The sequence below is a fragment of the Brugia malayi genome (assembly GCF_000002995.4).
Source record: "Brugia malayi strain FR3 genome assembly, contig: Bm_v4_ChrX_scaffold_001, whole genome shotgun sequence".
NCBI classification, from domain to species: Eukaryota; Metazoa; Nematoda; class Chromadorea; order Rhabditida; family Onchocercidae; genus Brugia; species Brugia malayi.
This window is the reverse complement of record NW_025062479.1, coordinates 14,870,514-14,884,575: the sequence shown is the minus strand read 5'-3', so window position 1 is coordinate 14,884,575 and position 14,062 is coordinate 14,870,514. Positions and strand designations below refer to the sequence as shown.

Genomic DNA, 14,062 nt, shown 5'->3' with positions numbered 1-14,062 from the left:
TACAACTTTTTTTCACATACATTTTTTTATCACACTTTCTTGAAATTTTTTGTTGTATGATATTTTAAACTTAATTATGATATTAATAAGATATTTTTGAATTTGTATTCAAAATTGCTATCTTACAATTAAGTCTTTTTCTATTTAACTTCGTATTATGTTATGATTGTATAAATGCTTTTATTTTGTGTTTTGTTTTTTTGTTTTTTCAAAAAAAAAAAAAAAGATAATTCAGATTTTAATAATGTTAATCAAATTTTAAGAGATATTATATATAAAATCATATAATTTAGCTTATGCATATTATAAGTATTTGAAAAAAAAAAAAAAATTTTGCTGAATGTAAAAGTATAAGCACAAACATCAAATAATACTAATATACTTGTGATCATAAGTAAATAGAACTGAAATCTCAAATGTCGGAATTTAATTTCCTTCATGTTAATATTTGATGAAGTAAGCAATACCACATATTTCAGTTAATGATGCCTCTTTTTTACAAAATTTCAAAAGTTTGAAAAATTTCTAGGAAGGACTTGAAATTTACATGACAGGCGGAAATTCACAGTTAAATATAGCAAAATTTAATAATAATCATGAAAAATTGAACTAAATTGGCTTTTTTAACTAAATGATTTAGTTAGAATATTGGAAATGTACAAAATACGAAGTGAAAATGAATTAAATATTAATTAATGAACTTGAAATTTTAAACTTTAAGAAATTTTTAGCCATATTGAGTGATAATTTTTGCAAATAGAATTATAAAAATCTTATTCGATACAATGAAATTGTTAAATTTAAATGTGATTAAAATATATTTCCATTATAAGAATCCAATAAAAATTTCACCATAATGGGGTTATCACAAAAATGACGCACAAATTTTGAAATGCTATTTACCTTAGCCTAATTCTAGCAATCATCTTTAGCGCAATTATCACATAATATCAGCGCAGTTCGTAACAGGTGGATTATTGCTTAATAATGATTTAATAGGAAAATAATTAAATAATTTCTTCATTTGTAAAAATATTGAAATATTAATACAATAAAAAAATTTTGGTAGAGCAATGGTAACAATTTATTAACAATTACTTTCTTACAGATATGGAATATTCTTAATTGTAAATATTCCGTTCGGCAAGAAAAATTATAACAAATTCAGTGATTAATAATTAACTTCATGATCATGAACTGTAAAATATAAATGAATAAATGAAATCAAAGTATTTTCTAATTGTTGAAGAAAAAAATATATACAAAAACAAAATAAAAATTGTTTTAAAATTTACTTTCACTTATATACATTCTTTTTATTTTGTTTTATATTAATTATTTTCTTATTCTTTCTTAAATATTTCTTATTTAAATACCATAATTTTTCAATTTATTTCAATTACTTATTTAGTTAACTGTGAAGCTAATATTTGTTTAATTCTTTTAACACTTGTTTATTTAACTAATTAAAATACTATTGCTTAATCATTAATTTGCTTCAGCAACTATTCATTTACTTAATTAATAAATTATTATTGTCAATTTGTTTATTTTTTAATACCTACTTTCTTCAACAAATAAAACACTGTTATCCCCTTGTTAATTCTTTCAACCATTAGTCATTTAATTAAAATACTATTGTTTGCTTACTAATTGCTTTAGATTTTTAATCATTTTTTAATTAACTTGCCCTATTTCTCTTTTTTTACTATTCATTTTTTTTAAAATTATCTGCTATATAGAACAAAAAGAAAGGTAAAAAAGTGAAAAGTGAAATTCACGTGAATTTTAATGAAAGGAGAAAAAACAAGAAGTAGGGAGTGTACAGTACTTGAATTTTTTTTTTTTTTTTTTTAATGAAAATATATGTACTTATAAATTGATTTAACAAAAATGAATTTATTCGTTTTTGGATTTTTTTGTTGCAAAAAAATATGTATCCATTCAATAAATTGAAGATTATTCATTTCGTCATAAGATCTATTTGATTTTATTTCTTATTTCTTTTTCCAAAATCTCCTTCCCTCTCTCTCTCTCTCTCTCTCTCTCTCATTCTCTAATCATTTTAAATATCAACTTAATGCTGAAAAAACAGAAAGCTGAAAAAAAAAATAATGACAAGAATATGCTTTGTTTTCATTTTCACTTCAAATAATTTTAATTATAATTGTATCAAATTATAGCAATTCCTATTATCATTAATTATTTTTACTTCATTCTTCTCACTTTTAATAAATTATTAGTTTTCTATAACATCCATTTTGCATTAAGTATTTTTTTTAGTTTGTTTTGGTGTTATTATCAAATGTAAAGTTTCAATCGTACTTATAACTTTCTGCAAAGTTCAGAGGTTACTATTGCATTAGATTTCTTCTTCGAGCTTTACTGAAACATTTCATTTATTGATAAAATCTCTTGTTTACATTTATTTTTACATGTTGACTGATTCTTTATGATATTGTAGCCATTTTAATTCTTATCACTTTGATTTATTAATATCACTTTTTGTTACAACAATAAAATTTTATTTGAATTCGTTGTATGAGTCGTAGAACTAAAATAAAAATATCACACATGATATTAGGAATATATTTTTTTATTCGTTAATTAAAAATAACAATATTTTATTGGAAAAAACGAAAAAAAGGGAGAAAATGAAAAGGTGAACGTGATATGATGTTATCAGAAGTGATAATAGTGTTATTTATAAGCCAATGCATAAATTTAGCCAAATACCTGAACTAAAAGAAATAAAATTTTTATTTTCGCATGCTAAGCATTTTTTTTTTTTTTTTTGTAAAATAAATTGAAATATTGTAACGTATGCAAAATGTAGATTTGATTGATTACTTGAAAATAAATTACGCATTATGATAATAGCTTGAAACTTATTCATTATGTATATATCATAAATAAAAAATAAGTAAATATTGTCACAAACTAGAAAATACTTACTTACAAAATTTATTGATGAAATTAAATGATTTTGCAAAACTTTCAGCTACAAAAAAAGAAATGTAAAAGCAATAACATTTTATCATTTATTAAATTGATTGCAAGCAGACAAATTAAAATGTCAACTTACAAAACTGTAATTAAATGTTAAAGTATAATATCAAAAAAATTTTTTTAAATGATATATTAATAATATTGAAGAAATTAAAATGCTATGATTGCAACTAGTTTTATAGCATTTGCTTAACGAATGCATTTTGTTCAACCATTTTTCTAGCAAAATTACTTACGCTGTAATTACTTAAATGGATTAATTTCATCGAAATTTTGAACAAATTTCATCCAACAAACTTTATAATCATTTTTTGCTTAGATAGAAATGAAAATGCAATTATAAATGTTATAAATTTGAACAATCTGTCAAATTTCAACTAAAAAAAGATTTAAAATATATTGAAATATTTTAAAATGAGTTAAAATATCATCTGTTTACATTTTCGTCCTTCTTCTAAATCAAACTTTTAAGTTTTTTTATTTCTCAAGTTCCAGTTTTCTTTAAAGTTATGTTTCAAAGAAAATGACTTTTTTTCCTTGATGTTTTTCAAATTTCAATTCTTTTTTGAAGAAATATGAAATATTGTTGAAAAATTTGAATTAATCCACAAATACGAATACATCTATATTAATCGATTTTTTTTTTTTTTTGATTATTTAATAAATTTTTTCTTAAATAATTTCAAAAAATAAAAAATAAAAAAAAATTGAAATAAATTAATTGTTCGTGTATATAAATTTAAACGTATGATAGGCAATTCACTTTAGTGATGAAATTTGCTATCTATTTCATTGACATCTTTAGTAGCTTCATTTGATAATTTTTTTTCCATTGATGCGATGGAAAACTTTTGATGTAATTCTTTTTCTAATTATAGCAGTGCTATATGACACTTAAAGATAAGAGGTAAATAATAAGAGATATGAAATGAAGAATTTCAAATTTACAAATTTAAAAAATAAATTATTTTACATTTAGCAAACAAAAAAAATTTTTTTTGAAAGACTCCTTTTTAAGTTTTTACTTCATTTATGACTTTATTTGTGTATTGTGACAAACTTTCCATTATATATAAAAATTAAATCTAATTTAACTATTAACAATATTATTACGTTAGATAACGTACGTGATCCCTCATTTATTAATATCCGGAAATCGAGAAAAAAAGGAAAGAGCACGTAGTGAATATTATTTTTATGTAATACTATTAAAATGTGAAATAATGGCAAAATTTACTGTACTTTCCATTCGTTAAAATAATTCAAAACAAAACAATTAATCATATTCTTATGAAAAATTAAAGCGAAAAACAAAGAAAAACTTTAACAAAATCAAAAAAAAAAACTAAGAAAAATAAAATTAATGAAAAAATTTCTTTCAGTTTTAACTTTTTCTTTCTAATTACACCTCTTTCCACTATACTTTAAATATAACATAATTAAAAACTGTAATTATTGAAAAAGGAAAATTCTCTCACTTTATATATTTTTCAAATATTCAACAAATAATTTAGAAAAAAATTTGATTTGTTAATTTCACTTCACTTATTACTATTATTATTTTTTTTTTATAATATCATATGTTTACTTATTTTTGAACAATCATGAAACTGAAATGTGGAGAATGCACTGATGTAAATTTAGATTATTACTTATGTAAATTTTTGAATGTAGATTATTATAAATTTGTATTTTACTTAATAATAACAATATTAGCTAACAGTATTAACATTTCCTGATGCAATAGTAATTGATCTGTTTTCCTGCTTAGTTTTAAAATGATGATTGATAAGAGATAGAAGCATCAACAAGGATAACTTCTTCTCTTATTCTTTTCTACTAAAGTATTTCCCGTTGTTTCATTATTATTATTATTTATAAGATTGCATAAAATAATATTTCAAATTTTAATTTCATTTCAAAATTTAAGTGCAATTCGTAGTATTTTTTTTTTTTTTGGTTCTTGTTTATTTAATTATGGTTGCTTAAATTTTGTGTTTCAATGTTGTTTAAAATTTTAAGTACTATTTTATTATGATAGCAATGAATATACATTAGTTATATCATTTCTATGAGGCAATATTTTAAATTAAGTAATGAAGTAATCAAATTACATTTTACATTGTTAGTTTAAGCAATGATTTTTTTTTAAATTAATTTTTCTCTAATTAGTGCTAGTATTGTGCAATGTTATGTTATCTTATTTTGATCTATTAGTAAAATTACTTTATGATAAGTTATCGATAAGTGTATTGATAAAGTAATTCTTGACAAATCTGTGCACTAGAATTACCATTCACTTATATTTTATTTACTACAATTTATAGTTTTAGGAAAAAAGACAAATTTAGTTTCTAACCATCTTAAATCCAAAAATTTAATTGCAAAATAAGCATCAAGAATTATGTTACAAGGTTTTTTTTCAAGTTAATTAGCTGAGAAATCGTAAAATTTTAGAGAAATGGAAGAAAGATAAAAGAAAGAAATTAAAATAGATTTTATTAATTACTTAATTGAAGGAAAAAAATATTGTCCATCTAAGATTTTAGAATTAATTTTTTTATATTGTTATTTCGTTGATGTTTTTATTAACAGATTTAATTTTTAAAAAGATTTATTATAAATTTCAACTGAAAAATTTTAACAGTTTTAGTGACAATTTAATTATCACTAAATATCATTAATATACTTTACAGCTATTTGAAACAACTGTTAATTACAACATGCAGAAATGAATAAAATTATTTAAAAGAAAAAAATAGACATTTAAAAGTTAAAATTTGTTTATGAATTTACTATCATCCTGTTAGCACCTCATTCATAGGTATAATTAACAATCCTAACAAATTTTAAGTTCTTAATTTATTTTTTTACTCTTCTGTTTTCGTCTATTTTATGAATTATTAATAATTATTTTTCCATTTAGTGTTAGTAAAATTTGAAATAGATTGATTCTATTTTAATCTATTATAAACTACAGAAATGGATGATAACAGGAATATAGCGGAGGATAAAATCGAATCGGATAATGCTGATAGGGCAATATCGGTTAATATCGATGCTGTAGAACGAATGCAAACCATTGGTAAAGTTTTATATGTTCAAAAATAATAATTATAAAATTCTTTTTTGATATAAAATTGAGATAATTTTCTTAATTTTTTGCTTCTTTGTATTAAAATACTAGACAATTTGCTCAAAGTGAATGTTCTGCTCCAATAAACCTAAAAACTTGAATTAAAATAAACAAACTGTTTTGAATAAATGTTGTTCACGATAATAATTTATGCAAAAAAATTCGAATTTTTTGATTTATCTGTTATTAAGCAACTAATCATATACTCCTATACTTTAATTAAATATTTATTAAGTAATTCTAGGAATAAATATTTACAAAATAATATTCAAAAATAAAACATTAATCGAATTAGTAAATTTCTAAATATGTGTCAAAAAATTTTAAATTACGTTCATTTTTTTGTGTGCCTTTTCTAGCTTCAAATAATCATTTACAATTTTTATTTTATTTTAGGCAAATAACAAATTTAAGTTTTAAAAAAATGAAAATTTTGTATTGCTAACTGGTTGAAAATAATCGTTTAGCAAATGATTTAAGGATTTATTTTACAATTAAATTATTTAAAGATTTACTTCAAAATTGAATTATTTAAGGATACATTTCATAGTTGAATACAACAAAATAGTTGCCTAATGTATGTAAGGATATTTCAAATTTTTTCGTTTCCTTCCAATTTTTATAAATAAGTTTAAAATCTCAAAAAGCAAAAAAAGGACAAAAGCATTTTGTCATTTTATTGAAGAATGTTTTTCCAGTTTTTCTTTATATTTTTGCGCTTGGATGTGAATTTGAATTAAACATTAGGAAAGCTTTGTTATTTCTTTTCTATGTTTCATTTCTCAATCTTTCCTTTTTTTTTTTTGGAATGACGCTTGAGTTCAAAAACAAAAACAAAAAAAAATTGAAAGAAAAAGAAAAACTAATTTCATTCATTTTAATAATATTTAAACAAAAAAAGAAAAGGAAACAAAAAAATTTTATGCTTCATTGTTTTTCAAAATATTTGCAATTTAACTTAAATTTAAAATTGAAATTACATGCAAACCTGCTTTCATTTTTCCTGCATTCTGAAATTTTGTGTGCAAAAAATAGCAAAATGGACAATAAAGAATTAATTAAAATAATAATTTGTTATACATGCATGCATAATAATTTAATTTTAATAAATACTGCAAATTTTTGAAATTTGCAAAATCCCATTTTTTTTCCAAGTTTTATTGTCAATAAATAATTACAATAAAGAAAAAAAGATGAAAATGATGAAAATACTACTTAAAGGAATCGGATCATTTGGCCGAGTATATTTGGCACGTGATCGTATCACGAAGAAATTTTATTACGCGCTTAAAAAAATGTCAATAAGTAAAGTGATCTTAACACGACAAATAAATCACGTTTTTTCCGAGAAAAAAATCTTGGCTTCACTTACACATCCATTCATTGTTAAAATGTATGTTTCATTTATAAATTTTTCTTTTTTTTTTTAATTCAAAAAAGAAAATAGTAAAAAATTAAAAGATAACATCAATCATTGCTAAAAAAAAATGGCAATCAAAAAAATAAAATAAAATAAAATAAAAAATAGGAAAGTTGAAATAGTAAAATATTTTTATGAATATTACTTGTCAATGAAATAATTATGAAAGTGAAAGCTACATTTTTCTTTTTTTGTTAAAAAGATATTGAATATGTTCAGAAAAAAAAAAAAAAAATTATCTAAATTTTTGTTCAAACAGTAAGTTATTGCATTATTTGAACAGTATGATTTACTATTAATTTTATTATAACTTGCAGGTATAATTCAAAATGTGATGGACAAAATTTGTATATTTTATTTGAATATATCTCTGGCGGTGAACTCTTCTCGTATCTACGAAATATCAAACGATTTCCTATTATAACAGCACGATTTTATGCATGCGAAGTGATATTAGCATTAGAATATTTGCATTCTAAAAATATTGTTAGTTTATTATCAAGATTACCGATTTCAAGTTTAATTATTGCTTATCAGAAATATTAATCATTTATATTTATCATGTTTTGAATAATTTAATAATTTTGTCTTGTTCCTTAAATTAAAATTTAGCTTCAAAAAAATTTTCCAATGTTAGACGAGTCAGTTGTGGGAAAAATTAACTTGTAAAGTAAATTTGTGAGACCAGTAGCGAAATTATGAATATTTTATTTTTACACAGTTTTCCATAAATATCAGCTCATTCATATTCCAAATTTTTTTGTAAATTGAAAATTTATATTTTAGGCTTATCGTGATTTAAAACCTGAAAATTTGATGCTGACAACAATTGGTCATCTGAAATTAACTGATTTTGGATTTGCTAAAATCATCAATGAAGTGTTGGTTTTCAAATTTACAAATTTTACATATGATATTTAGACTGAAAAATTGATATAATGAATGTTACAAAATATAAAAATTAGAATTAAAATTGACAAGTGCAATTAATAATTTTATAAATAATCAAAACGTATGAGAGTAAATTTAGAGGGAAATGAGTTTAAAATTTTGAAAAGCACGACTTTAATTAAATCGGTATACGATACAGGACTAATACATTATGTGGTACACCAGAATATTTGGCACCAGAAGTAACAGATGGCAATGGCTACAATAAAGCGGTGGATTGGTGGTCATTTGGTATTCTAATTTATGAAATGCTTACCGGCTTACCACCGTTTCAGGGTGATACATTAACAGATATCTATGCCGAAATTATGACCGATCGGATACATTTTCCGAGAAGTATGGATTCCTTCACCAAGTAACAATTATTTTTAATTCAATTAAAATTCATTTTTGAACTGAAAACTGTAAAATTCTTAAATACTAAAATTACTATACTAAAAAAATGCTAGAATTATTTGATTAATTCAAATTTGATGTTCATATCAGATATTTACGTGGTAATTATTTAAGTGTTACTTTATTATTTAAAAGTATATCTATAAAATATGTTTTTTTTTTTTTTGTAACAAAAAAAATTTTCTTTTCTTTAAGTATGCTAGTTTTGTAACGGCAACCAATAATTTTTTGTATAATTCAATTTATTTTTTTTTCGAATAATATGATTTTATTTTTTAAAATATTTTTGTGTACGTTTGCAGAGATCTCATCAAGAGGCTACTTCAATTAGATCCTACTAAAAGATTAGGTAATTTGAAAGGCGGTGTTGATGATATCAAAATTCACAAATGGTTTGATGATATAATATGGGATGATGTAATTAATATGAAAATAGCGGTAATACAATTTTGGTTATTACAGTATGATTTATGCATAATTGATTAACATTTCCTTATTAATTTAATTATAATGTTCTTTTGTTTATCGTTTGATTGATTATTGATAATAATTAATCAAATAATCAAAAAAATTAAAGATAAATTAAAAAAAAAATATGATTGATAGATTAAGGAATAACAAATATCAATTAACATTAAATAAATTATAGAATAATACCTAAATAATATCGATGAAGAAATCATAGTAATTTGAAATTCCTCATTTAGAGAGAATATAATTGTTAATTTTAAAGATAAAATTTCGTTTCAGCCACCAATTATTCCAAGATTGCAATCAACTGGTGATACCAGCAATTTTGATGATTATGACGAAGAAAGTGATGAGGATCAAATGGTAAAAAAGAAAATGAGATTTCAAATTTGAACTTGAAAAAATTTAAGCATGTTTTAATGTTAGATTATTTTGCTAAATGCTTTGCATTTTAAATGGTTGAAAAAAGTTTATTCCTTTAGTGTATGCAGAAAATTAAGAGAAGGAGAAATTGAAGATTTAAAAAATGGTCTAACATTTCAAGTCCCAACCATTTATAACTTACCTGCTGTGTTTTTAGGAAATAAGACTTGAACAAAAAGTAATTTCTAGCAAATTTTTTTTTTTTTCAAATATAAATGAAAGGTTACGAAAAATATCGAACCATTAAATAAACATATTAAGATATAATTAACTAACTTATTATCACTCGCAAATTTTTAATTACAATTGTTCAGTATATAAAAATGAGACAATAATGAGAAAAAATTTTTTATGGAGGAAAAAAAATGCTATTTTGGATAAGTATGTGATACATGGTAATAAATGTTACTGATAAGATGTTGAACTCATTCTCAAAATGTTAATTTTTAGATACCATCACAAGAAGAAATCGATTTATTTCATGATTGGTGAACCAATGGATTTGAAAATCTCAAATCATATTAATCGTTATTTATGTTAAACTTCATTCCAATAATTAGACAAAAATTATTGAATTTCAATGAATAATACTAAATAAATATTTCAGTAATTACTAAATAATTATTTAATTAATAATTATCGAATGATCTCAATGATTATTTTAATGAATAATTTTAATAATTATCGATGACGATTATTTCAATAATTATCAAATTTTTTCTTCAATATTACGAATAATTAGTAAATTTTATATGTGTTTACATTGCATGTAATTGAATAAATAATTGCAAAATACACAGATTTAACATCTAAAACAAACAGAAATAACAAATCAGAAGCATTTGATATATTTTACCTCGTTTTTTATTGGAAATAATTTAATTATCTAATCTAATTAACTATCAAACTTAACTAATTTGAAAGTCAAAACGACAAAATTTAAATCAAATATTTAACAAATTTAACAATTTAAGTGCGGTTTTAGTAATTATTTCTAATAATTTTGTATTTATTACTAAATATAAAAAAAGTAGCCAATGATTTGGTTAATTGACAATTTCGATGAAATCACATCCTGAAAGTTTTTCTTTTCCAAGATTTTATAAAATTTAATTGCAGTTTGAAAAAGTATTCATTTTTATCAAATTTAGTTGCGCTTGAAAAAATTACTTTGAATAAAAGAAAAAAGTATATAATCTGTGGCATATTATATTTGTTTTATTTATTTATTATTATAAGGAAAAAAAAAAGCAATTATTTATTGTGAAAGTAAAAATTAGTATCACAAAATCATTTATTTTTTGTAGCAGCAATTAATTTCTAATCGGTCATGCAAAAAAAATAGCAGGTGGTTAGCTTTCTTTGCTGCATGCTTTTTTTGCTAACTACGCGCAACTGCATGCTTTTTTTATTGAGCATATTTATTGTACATTTTGATATAAAACTCATTGTTAAACTATTAATTTTATTTGAGTGATATCATTTTGCTTATTGCCTGCTTTTTTTTCATCTTTTTTTAAAAGTTAGTTCTATTTGCTTCAGTAATTTATTGCTATAATTATTGCTTGTGTTGAAAGAAATTTTTTTAGTTCATAAATTTTCATTGAAATTATGTCCTTTCATCTTTTTTAAAATGCCTCTCAACACAATAAATTTTCCCATTTTTTTAAATACATTTTTTTTGCATATGCAAATTTTTCAAAAATTTTCTTTACTATAAATAATCATTTTATTATTTTATCAGTTAGTATTAGCTACAGGATCTGTTAGTGAAGAGTTCGCATAACCACTGGAAGTGTTAGTTTTGTAGACGATTAAAAGGAGTGTTATTCTAGCCAGTTTACAAGGCTTTTTTTTTTTTTTTTTTGAAACTTAATTCTAGTACTTTAAAACTAATTTAAAAATATTATTTAGGGTTTTTTATTTCCAAAAAGTTTATGGTATAATTTCCTTTCCCTTTTTTTTTCTGTAATATTTTTGTTGCACAATAAATTTTCCCATTTTTTTAAATACATTTTTTTTGCATATGCAAATTTTTCAAAAATTTTCTTTACTATAAATAATCATTTTATTATTTTATCAGTTAGTATTAGCTACAGGATCTGTTAGTGAAGAGTTCGCATAACCACTGGAAGTGTTAGTTTTGCAGACGATTAAAAGGAGTGTTATTCTAACAAGACTTTTTTAAAAAAAGAAAAAAAAAAATGGAATCAAATTGTGCCATATGTTTGGAACAATTAAAATATCCGCTTGGAAGACTTAATAATTGTAAACACAAATTCTGTTTTAAATGTATTCGCGATTGGTTAAAAAAGCGATCACAATGCCCACTTTGTGGTGGAGAGCCAAAATATCTAATTAAAATTGAAGAAACAAAAAATGAAAGAAAAGTGCCAGTAAAAAAAAGAACAAAGGAACAATTTGAAAATGAGGTTATCAGTGTTATCATTAACATATCATCACTATGAAATATTTTAATTTGATTGTCTATATCATTAATTTTTTTAAACTTATTTAACATGATGATTGTTATTATTATAGTGAAATGGTCCTTTGTTTGATTAATTAAATATTTTAAACAATTTTTCCGGACACGGTCATGAAAATATTCCAGTTTACCTTTCTTTATATAAAGATTCTAGTCTAGGACCATATATGAAATTTTTAACCTAGAATTTACCAAGCAGTTAAAATTAAGCTTTTAAATCAGAAGAAATTTGATTGAATTGGAGGAAAGGTGAAAATTCATAATGTTATTCTGTATAAACAGAAGTCTTTCAAGCTTCATTGTAATTTTTTAAAAAATTTGAATTTCAAATCTATCCTTTAGAGTCTTATCCCTTTTGACATAATTCTGTTCTAAATTTTCAGAAAAAAGAAATATTACAATCATTTGTTGCAACATATTCTATAAAGAATTAACAATGTTACCATATTATTTGTTGTTAATTATTTTGAAATCTTTTTTCATTTTTGCTTAAAATTTTGCAAAATTTTTGAATTTTCAAGCTTCTTGCCCAAGAACAACTGGAAAATGATCAAGGCGGCCCTTCAAATGAAGATATTACCATTGAATATGCAAACTGCCGATCATGCAGAAGTTCAGATAATGAACATTTACTGCTACTCTGCGACGGAAACATTGGTCAAAATGCTGATGGTTCTACGATTCGCTGTAATGTCGCCTATCATTGCTATTGCTTACCGGAGAAACTGGAGCGAATCCCGGAAAATGACTGGTTTTGTCCATTCTGCGAAAACAAACCAGAAAATGCACAGCATTTTGTAGAACAAACAAATTTAAATGTTTCACGTTCAGAAGAAGCTGGTAGTAGTAGTTCAAGACAATTAAAGAATGAGACTGATGTATCGAAATGTCATCTAAGCGGATGTTTGGAGCAAGGTAATATGAAAATAGAAACTGGATGCAGCAAAATTAGAAATTCCGAATCAACGCTTATTCAAGATGCTTATGGTGATTCGGATACGGAAAGTGAATCAAGAGACTATAGTAATGAAAAGAGTGAATTATATTCAACAAGTGATGCAACTAGTGATGATTACGATGATAGCAACGAAATAACAGTCGAAAATACTGGCGGCAAGTTATCATATAGACGAAAATTAACAAACTATAATATTTTGATAATAAGATTACAACTCTTAAAAAATTAAAAATTTTAATACAGAAATAAGAATTACAAATCATTCTACCTAATATTTTACGTTTGCGTGCTATACGTAGATGAAATATACGTCGATGAGAACGTACAAATATACGAAATTAATATTTCTTCATTAAAAAACAGACAAGAAATTATAACTAAAGCTAGAATAGGAACAAAAATATCGAATTTACTTATACATCATTAATATATAGGGACAAATTTTGATGTATTGGACGACGACGACGACGACGATGACGATGACAGTGATGATGGTGAGAATGATGATGATGATGATTGTAACGAATCGGATGAAACAGATTCTGAGCAAAAATTCCACCAAGCGATATTTTGCGATAATTGCAGACGAAGAAGAGGAATGAAGCGTAATCAAGGAATTACATATCGCCGATAAAGTTGCAGAATTTATGACAAAGACGAAATGAAATTCTGGTAAAGCGGGAATATCAAAGACTGATACTAACACATCATCACTCTAGCTAACAGATCACTTCTATATAACAAATAATAATGATAATTTTAATAATTGCTGATGTACTTGATATACCATATGATTTTCTAACCAACTTA

At 23.1% G+C, this 14,062-nt stretch overlaps 2 protein-coding genes across 2 annotated transcripts; both read left to right on the top strand.

The window, feature by feature from the left end:
• Nucleotides 1-5,991: 5,991 nt before the first annotated feature.
• On the top strand, nt 5,992-10,298 carry Bm4184 (Uncharacterized protein; the record flags this gene model as incomplete). The annotated part of the gene is made up of 8 exons (XM_043074908.1): nt 5,992-6,094; nt 7,367-7,538; nt 7,883-8,051; nt 8,352-8,446; nt 8,656-8,871; nt 9,215-9,350; nt 9,663-9,746; nt 10,257-10,298. The coding sequence occupies 8 exons, from the start codon at nt 5,992-5,994 to the stop codon at nt 10,296-10,298; spliced, it is 1,017 nt and encodes a 338-aa protein (XP_042930842.1).
• Nucleotides 10,299-12,010: 1,712 nt separating this feature from the next.
• Bm18013 (Uncharacterized protein) lies at nt 12,011-13,886 on the top strand (the record flags this gene model as incomplete). Its single annotated transcript, XM_043074907.1, has 3 exons — nt 12,011-12,238; nt 12,816-13,407; nt 13,687-13,886. The coding sequence occupies 3 exons, from the start codon at nt 12,011-12,013 to the stop codon at nt 13,884-13,886; spliced, it is 1,020 nt and encodes a 339-aa protein (XP_042930841.1).
• Nucleotides 13,887-14,062: the final 176 nt, after the last annotated feature.